The 16,859-nt window shown below is 45.3% G+C and overlaps 3 protein-coding genes, 1 non-coding gene and 1 pseudogene across 4 annotated transcripts in view; 1 reads left to right on the forward strand and 4 right to left on the reverse strand.

Annotated features, from left to right (window-relative positions):
- Positions 1-34: 34 nt before the first annotated feature.
- LOC136468100 (metal tolerance protein C2) lies at positions 35-2,995 on the reverse strand. Its single transcript, XM_066466971.1, has 10 exons — positions 2,297-2,995; positions 1,956-2,064; positions 1,822-1,861; positions 1,412-1,488; positions 1,193-1,281; positions 1,018-1,087; positions 867-905; positions 617-767; positions 436-525; positions 35-344 (listed from the first exon to the last, which is right to left on the reverse strand). Exons 1-10 carry the CDS (start codon positions 2,607-2,609, stop codon positions 243-245), a joined length of 1,080 nt encoding a protein of 359 aa, XP_066323068.1. The 5' UTR covers positions 2,610-2,995; the 3' UTR covers positions 35-242.
- A 155-nt stretch (positions 2,996-3,150) lies between these two features.
- Positions 3,151-5,097, reverse strand: LOC136468099 (uncharacterized). The gene has a single exon (XM_066466970.1). The coding sequence runs from the start codon at positions 4,743-4,745 to the stop codon at positions 3,384-3,386; it is 1,362 nt and encodes a 453-aa protein (XP_066323067.1). The 5' UTR covers positions 4,746-5,097; the 3' UTR covers positions 3,151-3,383.
- A 2,437-nt stretch (positions 5,098-7,534) lies between these two features.
- LOC136468101 (callose synthase 3-like) overlaps positions 7,535-16,859 on the reverse strand; it is a 29,808-nt gene continuing 20,483 nt past the window's right edge. The window contains 15 exon segments of the mRNA XM_066466972.1: positions 7,535-8,346; positions 8,427-8,612; positions 8,989-9,039; positions 9,145-9,909; positions 9,911-9,943; positions 10,026-10,255; positions 10,340-10,452; positions 10,753-10,836; positions 10,923-11,041; positions 11,117-11,236; positions 11,979-12,123; positions 15,810-15,990; positions 16,077-16,145; positions 16,267-16,392; positions 16,493-16,602. Of these exon segments, the coding sequence (XP_066323069.1) occupies positions 8,098-8,346; positions 8,427-8,612; positions 8,989-9,039; positions 9,145-9,909; positions 9,911-9,943; positions 10,026-10,255; positions 10,340-10,452; positions 10,753-10,836; positions 10,923-11,041; positions 11,117-11,236; positions 11,979-12,123; positions 15,810-15,990; positions 16,077-16,145; positions 16,267-16,392; positions 16,493-16,602 (2,581 nt within the window). The 3' untranslated portion in view covers positions 7,535-8,097.
- On the forward strand, positions 11,734-11,806 carry TRNAK-CUU (transfer RNA lysine (anticodon CUU)). The gene has a single exon. It is a non-coding gene; the product is annotated as a tRNA-Lys (tRNA).
- On the reverse strand, positions 12,560-13,807 carry LOC136468103 (uncharacterized; annotated as a pseudogene).

A 16,859-nucleotide genomic window follows, 5' to 3' on the forward strand; every position in this document is an offset into this window, starting at 1 on the left:
GTGTGTGTATGTATATGTATCTATGTCCATGGCGTATGCACATTCATTTTGTTCATTCCTGCGTCTTGTGTGTATAAAACAACCATTCCATTGATTTGGGTATATATCATGCCACAAAATGTCAGCACAGCGCTGATCTAACCTGTCGAATGCAGTGAGCAGTGTCACACTGGCTCTACCGCTCTAGCTTTTTCCCAATAATGTTGATATATATGGCGCGTGGGGGACTCAGAAACAAACTACTACGACTCATCAGTATGGACCGTCAGATCCTGTATGCCCAAATCCTGATACAGACCATGCGTGTATTCAAGGACTGCCCGGTCGTCTGCGCCGCTCTTCACCTATATAATGCAATGCAAAACAGCCAGCATCAGGAATTGCTTCAGTGCAAATAATGGGCTTTGCAGCAACTGTGTCAAGGGTTTTATTTACCCTGATGGAGACAGATCCAACTGCCTGACCAGGAACAAGCTCCCAGAATCGACCTTGCCATACTTCGGAGACATCTTCACAAGCCGCAATCTGGAGAATATCTATCACTTACTCATGTGTCTTAAGTGCATTTTCTTTTTCAACCAAATGAACAACTACGTCTACTTGAGGCATTGTTTACCTGTCTGGAGCACTTTGTAAATGCTGAAGGTGGCACATTGCTAGGAGCAATTTGCAGTAGGATATTACCGGTGGCTTTAAATAACGGCAAAACCAGCATAAAAACTGCCACCGAGACAATTCCCAGGCACAGAACTTCAGCATTCTCAACCCTACGGATAGGAGCACAAAAGGACTAAACAGATGGCCACAAGTCACCATGATAAATGGGAAGCATAGGAAAAGTGGAAAACCATCAAAGGTAGGCTTACCCCAATGAAAGAAACCAAGAAGCTAGTATCAATCCTGCACTGTGAAAGAATTAACAAGCGCCAATTAAAACCAATGGTGTGGCGACCGGCAAGGCACCAAAGTTTGAAGTGTACAAGGGAAAAGCACAAAAATGGCTGAGAATGCATGTACCTCCGTATCGAATCTGCCAACACATGCAAACAGACCGAGTGGTAGTTCATATCCTCTGCATTCCTGTAAACTGGCAATCATAATTATGTTTAAGTTTCAACTCTTATCTGACATGGAAACAAGTACAAAATCGCCATTTGCACTAGAAGTAACAGGATATAAGTTGCTTCCATACCTATGTTAACACGAGCGTAGCTCCGAAAGAACCAAACACCAAGTAAATTAACCAAAAGATTGGTGACAGCAGAAACAATGAGATAATGCCTGCAAGATAGTTTTTTTAGAAGATAAGCAGGTGTCAGCATGAACCCACAGAAAGGCAGTGGAGGAAGACTACTAATAGCAAAAACAGCTATCATCCCATCTGAAGACACTTAACATAAATGGCACTTACTTGTGCTCCGATTCATCTTGCATAAAAGCATGCAATGCTTCAACAGCCAAGGAGAAAGACAGGAACAATAGAAACAGCTGTCTACACAAAGAACCATATGGTGATGGTCAAAATGTTAGCACAAAACAAAATGTCACAAAGGGTTAAAATCAAGTGTAATACTCAAAACCGCTATACCATATGTAAGCACATGAACAGAGTGTTAAATTTTTGTTTTCGGCAAGTTGTAGGGACAGTACACATGATAATCAAGTGAAGATGTAAACCATGGATGAATTTCAGCTCTATCATCGAACAAATGTTTAACATAAACTTGAAAGTTGGACTTGATGATATTATTAATAATATGAGAGCATTCCATACAACCGTATGCACACGTATTCATAAGATGGAAGGTTTTGGAAGCTTACGGCATTTGTAAAGGCAGCCAGAACCTCCAATCTCTTGTACCTGAAAGAAAGCAGGCAACAATAAGTGAGTGTGAATCAGTGCACGGATGAACAGAACTAGAGCCTGAAAAGCGACAGGGAATGAGGAGACTGACCCATAAGTGTAGAGGTTATCAGGCTTGGTTCGAGATGCAGCCATAGCGAACAATGAGAAAGTTAACAAGCCACATCCAAAGGTGAGATGGAAAGCATCTGAGACTAAGCCTGCAAAACAAGGGCACCAGTGATCACTGCTCGAGTTCCTCTTCCATCCAGCAGCATAAATGAAGCAGATATACCGAGTAGTAGATGTAGGATGCAATAATAGTTTATAGGATGCAGTAGCAGCATGCTGTTGACACAGAAGTGCTTGCAATGAATCGATCGACGAAGCCCTAGGATCCATTAACTATGTCGTAATCTGAGTCATGGAGCTCTTGTTGATGTAATGTAATACCTACGCGTCCGGTGAAGAGGCCGATGGCGAACTCGGTGGCAGAGTAGGCGACGTTGAGGGCGAGGAGGAGGGCGAGGCGGCGCATGGGGCGGCTGGCCGTGGCGAGGCGGAGGAGCTTCCTGCTGGGCTTGGGCCCCTCGTAGACCGAGGGAAGGGGAAGGGGGATGGGCATGGAGATGGAGGAGTCGGAGCGGGCAAGGCGCGGCGTGATGGCGTTGGAGGAGAGCTGGCGGGAGAAGGCGAGGCGACGGTCCCCGCTGCCGACGACGCCGTAGTTGGCGTTCCACGACGCCTTCGCCGTGGGGGTGTCCATGGCCGCCGTCGCCGCCGCCGCCGCCGAGATCTGGTGCCGCTGCTACTGGGATCGCGGGTAGTGGTCAACGGACAAAGGTGAGGACGAGGGAAGGACGGATTGTGGCCGTTGGATCCTAAATCTATAGCTCTCTTCTTTGGCTCCGGTTGGGTCTCCTCTCCCTGGCCTTGCTTGACAAAGTTATCAGGCATCTACTGACCAGCATGTCTCTCAGCCGCCGCCTGAATTCATTTTACAGGCTCCTTTCAACAACCGAAAAGAAAAAAAAAATACAGGCAGGATCACGCCATGTTCAGCAACAAGAAGGGGGATGGTCTCACATTCACATTATTACGTGATGAGTAATATATAAGATATATAAGATGCTGCCGCATTTTACAATTCCAAGCAAATGACATAAACGGACGATACATTCAGATTCAGGTATACACACCACAACTCTATAGACAGAAATATATAAGCAACTTCTATTAAAAAAAAGAAATATATAAGCAACACATAAACAGCGCAACATCAGAAAACCACCCATCCGGGACAATGATTATGACAACAAATTCATCATCTCAGTTATTTCCTCCATGTCTGCCACTTTGAGATCATCATAACAAGTTGTAGTAACAAGAAAAACAAAGTGAAAGACAGAAAACATATACGCAACATGTCAGTCTCCAAAAGCAAGTCCATTCCATGTCGCTCGCATCCCTTCATCCTTCATTGACAAGTATGTACAGCACCAATAACAAGTACTGAGCTACTTCTCTTGTCCATCTCTCATCAATCTTCACTGCAAAGCTGCGCGAGCCTAACCTCATCCTCGCCATTGTCCTCATCCATCTTCTCCTCTAACGCTGAATCAACCATCTCTATGCTGTGCTCACCTGTCTTCTCAGTACCCACAACACCCTGCTGCTTCTCTGCATTGTGCGCGCCAGTCTTCCCCAAAACACCAACAACAACATCCTGCTCATCTGCACCACCAGTCTTCTCTGAACCCGCAGCACCCTGCTGCTTCTCTGCATTGTGCACGTCAGTCTTCTCCAAAACACCAACACCATCCTGCTCACCTGAACCATTTCCACCAGTCATCTCTGAATGTGCAGCACCCTGCTCCTCGGTATCGTCCCCGCCAGACTTCTCCAAACCCATGGCACCCTGAGCTTGTGCTCTGCCCTTCTCGGATCCCACACGAACCCTCTCTACATCATCCTCGCTGCTATTCTCTGAGCCGATATGGATCCTCTCTGCATCATTCTGAGGAGGAGCTTCCTCCACTTCATTCTCACCACCTCCGACACCACCACCTAGCGAGAATCGTGCCTCAAGGGCCTCCAGGCGGCGCCTCATGTCACCAACCTCTTGCTCCATCAAGAAGAGCCTCTCCTTTAGCGTCAGGTTCTCCTCCTCAAGGCGAGCCACATGCGCATCCTGGTCATACTCGTCCTCGTCCTCCAACACGTAGCCCCCAGCATCCTCCCCTCTACCAGGGTACACCATCTCAAAGCGGCTGAGGTCATGGTCAAGGCGTCGCTCCACCTCGACGTGCTCCTCGACATCGCTTCCACTGGAGTTCCCCTCGTCATCGTCATCAGATGCGGCAGCATTGGGGTTGGCTGGCTGGGGGGAGCTACGGAGGCGGATGAGGCCCTTCATGGAGCCGTACCCATCGACGCCCCACTGCGCCTGGGCCATGTCAGCGAGGCCCTCGCGGGAGGGGGAGAGACGCGGGGTGGGGAGCACGGCGGGCGTGACGGGGCACGGGGAGACGAGGGAGGCAATGCCGCCGGCGCGCTTGGCCCGGATGATGAAGGAGGTGGTGTTGCGCGGCGCGGCGGCCTTGTTGTTTTTGTTCTTGGGGAAGAAATACTTGCGGGTTTGGTTGGGGTTGGGGTTGCCGCCGCCGTTGTTCTTGAACCAGCGGCGAGCCTTGGCGCGGTTCTGCACCTGTAGATCGCCGAGGGCCGGTGGCTGGTAGGCGGCGGCGGGATTCTTGCGCTTCCAGCCGCGGTTGGGATTGGGAGGGGGGAGGAAGGGCTGCGGCTGCGCGTTGGGGGCGGCGGCGTGGTCCTCGGAGGGTGGCTGCAAGGCGGCGGGAGGCGGCGCCCCCCAGATGGGGAACATCATCTGGCTGGGATCCATGGGCTTGCTCTCTTCTTCCTCCTGCTTGTTCGAATTTAAAGGATTTGTAGCAGGATGATGTGTGGGATCAAGGAAATGGGTAAATCCCCTTGCTAGCTTGTCCCTTTTATTACTTCCCCTCTCTCTCCCTCCGAAAAAAGGGCGGCGAGACCGCGAGATTGATGATGTCGAGAGGTGGTGGAAACTTGATCGAATCGAAGGATGAACGGATGGATCGGTGAGGACACCGGCTAGAGGTGTCCGATTCGATCAATTTCCCAGGGAACGCGAAGCAAACCCTAACCCTAGCTCGAAGAGGCGGAGCTGGAGAATGGGGAAGGGAAGAGAGGGAACCCACCCTCAGAAGAAGTGACCAGACCAGACCAGACCAGAACACAACAGAGATGGGTGGGTGGCCATGTCCAGGTGGGTAGTCGTAGTCGATCAGAATAGATGATCCTTTTTTGTTTGATGGAAAATTAGAAAGAAATACTGTCGATATTTGAGAGCAGAGAGCGCCAAGTGCCTAGGCGCGCCGCACAACGCAGTGCTCCAAATTTTTTAAAAAGTTTGATCAAATACATCCATATACTACTATTTATAATATATAATAAGTATCATTAAATTAAATACGAAATATATTTTCATAATATACTTATTTGGAGCTAGTGATATTACTTTTTATATTTTTAGCCAAACTTTAAAAAGTTTAACTCCTCGTAAGATAAAATGTGCATTTATTTTAAGACGAAGAGAGTAGCAAAAGGCAAAAGATTCGAACGCTTTGTTCCTGCTTTTCTTAATTATTAAACTAATTTCTATAAAATTTCTACACAGTTTCTCTGAAATTTATGCGTTCTAAACTGACCTTGGATGGTATCTTTTTATAGCCCAACCTTCGTATGTGAACTCACGTATTAACGCACACCACGGGCACACATATTGGACGTGTTTGGTTGGAGACCAAAGCTTGCCATGCCAAAGGTTGGTCATGCCACATTTTCTTCGGCAGTTGTTTGGTTCATTGCCACAGTTATGGCACGCCGAACTTTCCTAGCACCCTGCCTCACATGTCATAGACTCATTTTCGTGTTATAACTTGCCTACAAGTTTGGCTTCGATTTTGCTCGTCACACTTTCTGTGGCAGCCATAGTTTGCCGAAGGTCAGGCGTGGCAAGTTTTGGTCGCCAATCAAACAGGCCCTAACACATCTACACCTCTAGTGAGTAAGCTAGACCTACATACTATATTTAGGGTTAAGAGTACACAGTTGAAAAATATGACAATTGTGGCTCATCCGTGCTAGGCAAATGAATTTATTAATAGAGAATAAATCCCATGGGTGAGACACTCGAAATCAGCACTCGAACTCGGGTGGGCAACCTGAGCGCACGCTCAGCTGACCAACCCAGCACAAGCTCCGTCTTTATAGGTTGCCCAGGTCTCGTTGGGACGCCATTTCAATAAAAAAATAGTTCCTATGATCTTCCTAAATTTCACCCAATTTTGATTTACCTTTCCAATCGAAAACATAGTTTTTTTTTTATTTTCTTTAGCTTCTGAAGCTGTTCGAATTTGCTCTTTAACGGTTTTAAAAACGGTTTTAGTTCACGTCTCCTATATTACAGTCCATCAGTTTTCTATATGACGACAGTCAGTTCACCAAAATATAAGTGAAAGTCCCGGAGGTACCAAAAGTATATATATACTTTTCAAGAAAATAATCAAAAAAAAATTCTAAAAATGTGCAAAAAAAAATCCTAAAATCTTATTTAATCTTAGAAGTTTAGCTCAGTCATTTTTCATTTTCTCCCCTAAAATAAAGCCTGTATTATGGTGACTAAGCTTGAAATTATTTGAATCTTATATAGTTTGTTTTATGTTTATTTGTTAATATCGAAATGTCTATATTGATGAACGATGACCCTGGCCACGTGGAAGTCAACTAACTTCAGTAACAACATGTGTTACTTTCTATTTAATACTTTCTCCATTCTAAATTATAAGTTATTGTGGTTTTTTCTATACATAGCTTTTATTATACAACTAAATCTAAATATATGCCATGTCCAGTATATCTAGAAAAAAAATAAAATGATTTGTAATTCAAAATAGAAGCATTATTCGACCTAAGAGAGCATTAGGAGCAGATCCGGATACTTTATTTCTGCTAGAGACGAGGCAACTGAGGAGAGTGGGAGAGCGAGGAGCCGATGACGCATCCTCATGTACAACTATGACGGACTAAAGATAGTATTTGGTTGGAGGGACTAATAAGTGGGACAAGACGGACCTAGTTCTAGTAGTGTTTGGTTAGAGACAAGTCAGAGTTAAGGATATCATACTATAGAATATTCCCCTACACGTAGGAGACTGCCCCAAAAAACTGACTGGTAGAGTCATCCTAAGTGGGTCAAGCGTCACTGGCATGAGCACACAAGGAAGAAGAGGGGGCACGAGCAGAGGGTGGCGTGGCATCCTGAGCTTGCAGGCACAGGGCCAAGGGTGGCTCGCCGGCGTGGAGGCCGAGCTCGCCGAGGGCAGTGCAGGGTGCTCAGAGTTTACAGCCTGTTCGGCAGGCCGTAAATGATCGTGGATTATTTACTGCTGGCTGGTTTGGTGTAAGAGAAAAATACTGTTTCAGCTTATAATCCACGATCGTATACGAGCAAGCGAACAGGCCGTCAGTGAGTAGGGGCGAGACGGAGAAGAGAAAAAAAAAAAAGATGCTGACATGTGGGCCCCACATGTCATTGTTTTATCTCATTTTTTATGTCCTGAAACCAAACACAGAATAAAGATGGCCATGTTTCCCTCAACCAAACAAGAAATAGAACAGTCATATCCTTTAATACAGAGACGATATCTCTCACTCCACTTTGTCTCTCAACCAAACACTACACAAGTGAATGAACGAGGATAAGTACAAATGTCCAATGAGGCAACGGAGCAATCTCAATTGACCGGCTCAAATTCTGTCGCCTACAAAAACCATATAAAGAAAGCACATGAAGAGGTAGGCACATATACAATCTGGCATGTTAGCAGAAATGAATTCCTTGCAATATAACCTGGTCAGTTTCGGGGTCTCCAGTGCCCAATAACCAATACTACTATAATGCCACGTGGGGGCATGGTTGCATTGTAGGTCAGCACTCAGCACTACCAGGCAAGGAAGGCCACACACAACAGAACAGACCATGCAAACTTACCATCCGCGGCCTCCCTCTCCCCCTCTCTCTCACGCATACATACACTTACATTATCGTCCAACAGAGTTGAAAGAGAAACTACCATTTACAGTCAAGAGGGGAGGGGGGCAACTAGTTAAATTGCCTAACAATATCATCCTCCATCTACCTACTCGGCTACTCACTCCTTGTTCCGCGCAGCCCGGTCTTTCTTGTGTCCGCCTAGGATACGAGAAATCTGCAGACCTCTACTGAAGGCCTGGTTGAACAACATCCTTGTCTGGAACTCCGAAACAAAGGGGAACCAAGCGAGGAATGCGATCGGGGTGAACAACAGCAAGCCCATGATGATCTCATAGCCTCGGGCAAGCGCCTTGACCGATCCCCATAGCCCCATATGTGAAATAGCTGACCTCATAGTTTGTGCTATCTGAAACCAACAACACGTGAGGGAGGGTCACGACCCAACCGTCAGCCAAACAAAGCAACCATGCAGCAGAAACTACTTACCAGAAGCAAACCCCATCCAGTTGGCATGAACGCAAGGATGCAAACAAAGATGTCCTGAACTGTCATGTGTGGGATTGCTATCAATATTATGATAATAGAGATAAACGTTATGAATATCAGCCCCTTGATCAACCGGAACACAAGCTGGAACTCTGCACTGAATTTCCTCCTGCCAACTGATACAGTCTGCAAACGACAGAGCACGTAGCCAACAGTCAGCAGCATTTCACGTCAATGATATACCTATTCGATCAAGTAATAGCCTAAACAATCCTTTCTAATTTCTAAGCTGGTAAAAAACATAGTAAACGTGCTTCTAGGACCCTCTAAACATGCAACCTTCCAGTGGGACACCACAAATTCCGGTATTTAGTTCACCAAACCCATTGCAGTATCCTTGCACAAATCTCTATTACCTTTAGAGCATTAAAATCGCACGTGCATTTCACATGTGCAAGTGGTTATGCATGTATGTTACATGTACAACTCTAGCCAGTGTCACTCATGGGTAGGCATCAAAATTAAACAAACCAGAGTGATAAGAGCACAGGTGGCAGGTTACCTTCATCACGAGCAAAATGACAAAGATTATGACCCATGAGATGCAATAAACCTGGAAAGAACATAAATAAATGTTTGAGTACATCCTGTACAGCATTTGCTGATATGCATAAATCAGAAAGATATATCTCACAATACTAAATGAGATTTATATTACCAGAACGCTCTTTGTGTGAGTGGTGATGTTCAAATGATAAACAAGACCATACTGGTAGATAAAGAAGCGCAATGCAAGCACTATTTCAAGAACAGTGCCACGCTTTCCAGAATGCCTAAGAGGCTCCTGCTCTTTTTCCCACCATGACTCCCAACTTTTCTCTGGTGGCACCCCAATACCTCCACGGTTACTGATCCACTTATTCCAGTCAGTCCAGTCATCCACAATTTTCTGCCACTCGAACCCAGAAGGATTAAACAGGAATGGGGCAAAGAGCCAGGTGACAACCATAAACCACATGGAAATTGTGATGAAAATGTACGCGATAGCTCCTCGGTATGACTGCCCAAATATTTCATACACAATAAGCAAAATCATCAGTTCGATGCCCTTCACAAAATGACTTCGCGAATACAATCGATAGTTCTCAGCAAATTTGGCATGGAACACCACAAATCCACGCCCTGTAGCTCTATATTCAGCTCCTCCATGTAGCAGTGTGGTTCCGTAGTAGTGAGTTTTGGTCCCAAGAGAGAATGTGAAGAACACAGATGCTAACTGGAGCTGCATAAGTACAAAGTCACTCAATGCAGTTCTGAATCCTCTCTCTAGACCAATTTCCATCATCATAGGCAGCGCCATCAAGAACCCAAGCTGCACAAAAGACTGTGAAGCTAGAGCAACCTGGAGAGGCTCATTGTGTATAAACCTCTTTCCAGTGGCTAGTGCTTCATCAAGGCCACTGAGGACAAGATACAGGCGCCCAGTAGAGGAATACATACACGGTCCAAACTGTTATCTGAGAAGGGGCAGAAAAAGTCACAAAGGTCAGATTAAATCAATAGTTCTGAAAGTTGAGAAGTCAAGGGAGAAGTTTATACCATTGTGCTGAAGTAAAAACCAATAGTAGTGTAGTAGCAGGACAACATTCTGAAAAAGTCAAAACGATGTCCAAGTCGGTAGACGTCACGGCTCAGTGTCTGTTCACCATTACCATTTGCTATTTTTGCTTCAAATAGTGAGATCTGATTGAGACCAACATCTCTGCCCTTGCCAACTTGCATGTATTCATGATGTGTAACATTTCCTTCACGCAATGTTGAATTAAATCCTATCATCAAGTAACAAATATATTAGCAAAATAATTTCCATTGAGATTAAGCAATAATGGGAGGCAGGGGAAACAATGGCATACCAGCAAATATGTCTTCACTAAGATTGATAATCTTAGAAGCTTTGCTTACACCTCCCCTTGTGAGGTGGAAAAGTCGATCAAAGATATCAGGATGCCCATAATGAAACCGAACTCTGGATACAAAGATTTTTGTGAGGAGAAACACAAAAAAAATCAGTTAATGAGTTGTAGTACTCACAGAGGAAAAAACAAGCTAAGCATTCCAACTTGACTGAATGCATATAATATTAAGATGGAAATTCCAATAATTGTTAGTTCATTGCAAAATTGGAAATAAAAAATATTGATAAGAAACTCCAACATATTAATTATCACGAAGAAGCTTGCTAAAAACCAGGTGAAGTAAACCCACAAAACATGAAATACTATGGATACTGATGTGGTATAGAAATGTCCATAATAAGATGAATCACCTCAAAGGATTGGCAAGTACACGTTGTCCAATGGTCACAAAACTTGTTTCTTGGTTTGACATGAACCATGCAAGAGAAGAAACACTGTAGAAGAATTAAGAGATTATACATTGATTGTCCAACTAAATGGCACTAATAAACTCAGAAATTAAACATAAATTTAGGTATACCTGCCAGTGAAGATATGTTCTCTCACACCAAGTATTGATGGATATCTCACACCATCATGTTTCTTCAGAAACTCTTGCAACAAATTCCTCATTTTCAAAGTCTCCTCCATATAATGTTCCTGTTAGATAAAACGGTATAGTAAAAAACTGTCACATAATCTGCCGTGGAACAAAAGGAACCAATTGATGCATACCTGATTCATGTCGATGGTTTGAAGACCTTCACCTCGTGTGAAAATTATGGCATGGTTCTGGTTTTCTGGTTTTCCTTCACCTAGCATTGCATTCCCTGGAAGCTTTATCCTATATATATCCTATGCAGCAAAATATGAAAATATGACAGGTAAACAGGTTTATCCTCATTTGCACCAAGAGATCAGGAAATACATTCATTCTAATAGGTACTATTTGAGTATTCTAGATTTCTTATACAGTTCTAGTGAAATATCATAGACCAATTCAATGACACAATTGGTCATATATTGTTCCCTTCACACCATCTTGTCAGCATACCTCAAAGTGCCAAACAAATCTAGGATACATATAGTGCCAATTTATAGTGCATGCATAGCCACGAAATTTAGCAGGTTACAAAGTAAAAAAAAAAAAAAAAATTGGCATGGATTAAATTTTGGAACGAGCAATATCCACAACAACAAAAACAACAAAGCCAGAAAATAAATATATAGAGATATTGTTAGTGGATCTAAAGCCTGTTCATGGTTCGGGCAGACAGCTGCTTCCTCTGCACTCATATTCTCTAGATATATTTCATCTTTAAGTCCCTTTTTATTGTCTCCTCCCATGTCAAGCCCACCTAGCTCAGTTAGTAGAGCACAAGGCTCTTAACCTTGCGGTTGTGGGTTCAAGCCCCATAATGGGTGTATTACAGATCCACAGACTACAAAAAACTAACATGCTTATGCTACAGAAAAAAAGGAAGATCCAGTACATACAGGTGCAGAAGTAAAAAACTATAGTAGAAACAAAACAATATAATTTTAATTTGATCAATCCAGCACGACCAACAATGAATTAAAAATCATTTCGCAGTACCTGATCAAGTTTCTGGCCAGGATCATCAGGCTTTGTTACTGCTGCCTTCACCAATGCGGAGTAGTAAACCTTCTCTATTTTCTTATTTCTGTCTTTGCTAGGCTCTTCGACTTCGTCGATGTAGGCAACCCTAAGTGACGGATAACTGCCAAAGAGAGATTTTCCTTTCAATCACTGTGAAGGTCAGGGCTTCAATACAAGTAACATAAAACAATGTGTTGCAATGGTCAAAGCAAAGAAACCTAAGAACAGGAAAAGGAACCTAAATCGATCTTGTAAAGGGAATAAAATAGAAGTCACAGATGAATTACGAGAAGAGGAAAAGATTTAGAGAGCCAACATGTTATGTGGCCAGTTGGGGTTGTTGGGATCGAGAGGAGCGAGCTGAGGGAAGTGGCGGCGATGTGCGTGCCACAGTACCCGCAGCGCTACAGTATCCGCGGGTACTGTTCCCGCAGCGCTAGGGGCGCAGTGGGAGGCCGGCCGCGGGGCTTCGCCCACGGCCAGCAAGAGAGAAGGGATTTCCTTCTAATCTCTTTCTTAATTATAGGCCCTTGACTCCTCTAACACTACACCCCACCTGAACATGCAGCTCGTCCTCGAGCTGCAATCTAACGATGACACTAACGATGCCTCCACTAGACACAAACCTAACACCTAAAAATAAACCTTTTACATCTCGGCTTATTTTATTGACCTGAAGAAGACTACGACTTTTTATTTTTGACTCCTGAAGATACGGCGGACACCCTCCGCTTGCTGGACCAGCACGTGTGTAGCCACCTGGATCCCATGGAGACCATCGGAACAAGAGGGGTGCACGGGTATGGCCACCTAGAATTAGTGGCAACAACAACCAGCGGAGATGTGCTCGTGGCGGACGGTGGCGGAATGCGATGGCGCTAGGCAGTGCGTCCCCGCCGGTGACAAGGAGGGAAGCGGCTCCCATATCGCCGGTGCCGCAGAGTTGGAGTTCGCCGCCCACGGAAAAAACACCATGCTTGCGCCTGAAGACAACAGCAAGTTGGCGCGGTTGCTGGTGGCCGTCCGACCAGGCGAGGTCGACCGACCATGCTAGGTCGCGCTCCTCTATGCTGAGGTCGACCGCCGTCAAGGTCGCCTCGTGCATAGGTGAGCGCATCTTCTGCAGCCGCCGGCGCGCTAGGAGGCCACGCGCCGCAGCCTACAGCCGCATCGCCGCAAACACCTTGCAGACACTTGCCCGCGCAATCGCCTTCCTCTCCGTGAGCCGCAAGGCTGCTGCTGTAGGGACGACTGGACGCCGCCGCTTGAAGATGGGGTGTTGTTGTCCCTGCCGGCGCGCTAGGAGGCAATGCGCCACCGCCTGCAGCTGCGCCGCCGATGCCTGGATGCCATCCACGCCCCCATAGAAGACGCCATCGCTGTCCTGCTGTGGCGGCACGGGGCTGGGGGTGGTGAACGACGGTATCAGTGAAGGAGAGGTGGAAAGCAGCGCGGGACTGCTGCTCTCCTCGGCGGTCAAGAGTCCGTTGGACGGTTGCGGCGGCCAGCTGACCGGCTGCGGGAAAGGGCCGGGCGCCGAACTCGCATGCAGGGCGGCCAGGGTCGCCTGCATGGCCGCCATGGCCGCCTGCATGGCCGTCATGCCGCGGGCGATCGCAGCCACGTCGGCGGCCAAAGATTCCAACGTCAGGGGCGCTCCCGAGGATGCGGACGACAACCCCGACGCGGCCGACGGCGCTGGCGCTGATGGCAGGGGGTGGACATGATCGAACCAGATATCTCTGATACCAGATTGTTTTGGGGTTGTTGGGATCGAGAGGAGCGAGCTGAGGGAAGTGGCGGCGATGCGCGCGCTACAGTACCCACAGCGCTACAGTACCCGCTGGTACTGTTCGCTTGGTGGTGGCGGCGGCTAGGGCTAGGGGTGCAGTGGGAGGCCGGCCGCGGGGCTTCGTCCACGGCCGGCAAGAGAGAAGAGATTTCCTTCTAATCTCTTGCTTGATTATAGATTGATACATCTCCTCTCATTATATAGAGAGGTCTGACTTGGCCCCTAAGCAAGCGACTAATTAACTCTAATGGGCTAAGGCCCAATAGGCCCTTGACTCCTCTAACACAACAACACATTATTTAAGTGACAACCTACAAGGGATTCTTGCTCTCCTACAACCACTCTAACCTTTAGGACCCTAAGATTCTTGCCATAAACAACATTGCCATGTCAGAATAGCTAAATTTAAATCCACCAGTGTGCTTCCTAATTGCTTCGGATGAGATTTTCTTGGTTGGACTTGCTTTTTTTTTTTGGAAAACGCAGGAGAGCTGCGCTTCATTGTATTAGAGAAGAAAATGGTCCCCATACAACCCACTTATCTCATACGGGGACTTGCTATTGGCTTGCACTCTTTGGTTATGTAGTCCACCACAGTTAAGTAGGAATCCTACTCCTAGTAGAGTTAGTATAGACATCCTTGAGAACGCATCTTATTCAAATGGGAATAGGCTATGAATCACCTTTTCCAACATATACACACATGAAATACAGGCTAAAAAAATATGTTTGTAGTACTTGTTAGAGTATATTTGGTAGTCAGAATATTTTAATCTAATATTGCCATATGTATCTGGGGAGGCATCTTGCCCCTTAAGTCTTTGTACTCTATATATCCTGCCAAAGGCTCAATGCAATATAATCCAATTCCACCCAATTCTATTCCTTCTACATGGTATCACGAGTTTTGGTTTAGATCCTAGGCACAAACCCTAAAGCTTCCACTTCTATGCCGAGTGCAGCGTTGCCCGTACCTAGGGCTCGCATCGACAACTGTGTTGATCGGCCGTTCTAGAGTCTTTTCCCAATCCATTAGATGATTGGGGTTTTCTCTCTCGCTGGTCATTGGCCGGTATTTTTTTGGTTCTCTACCGTCTCTACTCCAACGTCTGCCATCGACTACACTAGCATCTACCTCCTCGACCGTACGACTAGGCCGGACATGTGATGCCCGTGTCGTTTCTCAGTCATCCCATCCCGCCTCATGCGTACTCCGTCTGATCAACCGATTGTGCACGATCCACTGGGATTCTGTGACGTTCGTCATCGAGTACTACACACATCCTCTTCGAGCAACAGGGGTTGCTATTGCTACTGTGTTGACTCCTTGGGCTGCAGCACCACCACCCATGTTCGTGTGTCCTCTAGCTATTCATCTACATTGTCGTCCCATGTGTGCAATCTCTTGTGCATCGTCTGTCTGCAATGGTCTTCATCATGTTGATTGGGTCTTCATCACCAACATCACGCCGTACCTTGTGTCAAGACTGCTTGCCTTTGAGCAAGATTGTCCACCCAAACTACTCGCCTTCTGGTAGGAGCGTCCGCTCCCTCCACGACTTCAACCGCATCCACCTCAACCTCGGTTACTTCGGCGACTAAAAATGGCAATCGTCTGCATGAGCTACTCGTCGGTTTCTACTCCAATTGCAGCATTTAAATTGCGACGTCACTATGATTGCGAGGGGATGTTAGCCTTCTACTTCTTCTCCATACCGCCTGCGATGCTCCTGCTAAGATTGCGGGGGATGTTACAATATATTTAGTAGTTATGATATTGTAATCAACTATTGCCATATGTCTCTATATATACCGCCAGAGAGGCTCAATGCAATGCAATGCAACACAAGCCATGCATTATATGCAATTCTTCCTGCTTTCACTTATATCTTGGGAGTCCGGGACATTATTATCAAAACACAATTTTGCTCTATTTTACTACAGAACATAATATGTTCTCCTGTGGGTACTCAGTAAATAGAACATAGTCTAGTTGATTTTAAATCAAGACTTACGTGGTCATCAATCTCAGAATATCCTGTGCATGTGGATCACCAGAACGTTTCTGGATACCATATTGCTGGCATGATACAACATATGTGAATTTCATGTCAGCTATAGCTTTGCATTGAGTCAAAAGTTGCGATTCATCAGATTCAGATAACAGGTCAGCTGCTCTAAAACCCTCCATAAGATCTGAGGAAAGAAAGTCAAATAATGAAATAGTCATACAATGTTTAGAGTATCGAAATAGGATAAGCTGTCAAGTATTCAGAAAATACCATCATCTCTGGCCATATCAAGGAAAGCCTGAAGGACTAAAGCTTGTCTGTAGTACATCATCCCCCTTACTGTAAGAAAGGACAACAATTATTAAATTAATGAAATTATCGAACATGTACTATATACAAAGAAGTTTCATTGAGAGAAGAAAGTATAATAGCAGCTATGACAGAAGCCAAAGATGATTACCAGTTCTTGTCAAAGTTTGTCCCCGGTATGATGCCCAAAGGCGAAGCTGCTCTTCAGATTGCTCAGTCTCGTGGAGTTGATCTTCACTCTCACAATACACCCTTTCAAGAAAATTTTTCCATTCATCTGCAAGGATGTTGGATAGAAACATTCTTTTGATTATCAGAAGAATTTGTGGGAAATATTGAGGTGTGTCTAGCCACAAATCAACATTTCAGCAAAGAACCTGGGTAGATTTTTTGCAAATAGAAAAGGATAGAAACTCCATCCTCATTCTGTTCCCCTAGTGCTTGTGAAGAGAAAAGAACGTCTTCTATATAATAAGGAGTCAAGACACTGCAATAGCCACCCAGTGAAGAGGAATCAAAACAAGTGTAATTAGAACATGAATTGTAACTCTAGTTAACAAAAGTTCAGAAAAGGAAGCAATATGATTTGAGCATATGAATAGAATTGTATCACATGTTAGTCAGTAATGTTCATAGATAATTTAAGCCTGTGGCCCATAAAGCTTTGGGTTGTACTATGACACTAAATCACTTGTAGTCAATAACTTCATGGAATAAAGGTGTATAGTTTCCTCAAAAGAATAA

Source organism: Miscanthus floridulus, chromosome 7 (assembly GCF_019320115.1).
Source record: "Miscanthus floridulus cultivar M001 chromosome 7, ASM1932011v1, whole genome shotgun sequence".
NCBI classification, from domain to species: domain Eukaryota; kingdom Viridiplantae; phylum Streptophyta; class Magnoliopsida; order Poales; family Poaceae; genus Miscanthus; species Miscanthus floridulus.

Coding starts and splice junctions, on each gene's coding strand:
- LOC136468100 (XM_066466971.1), bottom strand. CDS start 2,609: ATGGACACCCCCACGGCGAAGGCGTCGTGGAACGCCAACTACGGCGTC. Junction 1,282..1,411: donor CAAGATGAATCGGAGCACAA/GTAAGTGCCATT, acceptor ACTATCTTGCAG/GCATTATCTCATTGTTTCTG. Junction 345..435: donor TTGGATCTGTCTCCATCAGG/GTAAATAAAACC, acceptor TGCATTATATAG/GTGAAGAGCGGCGCAGACGA.
- LOC136468099 (XM_066466970.1), bottom strand. CDS start 4,745: ATGGATCCCAGCCAGATGATGTTCCCCATCTGGGGGGCGCCGCCTCCC.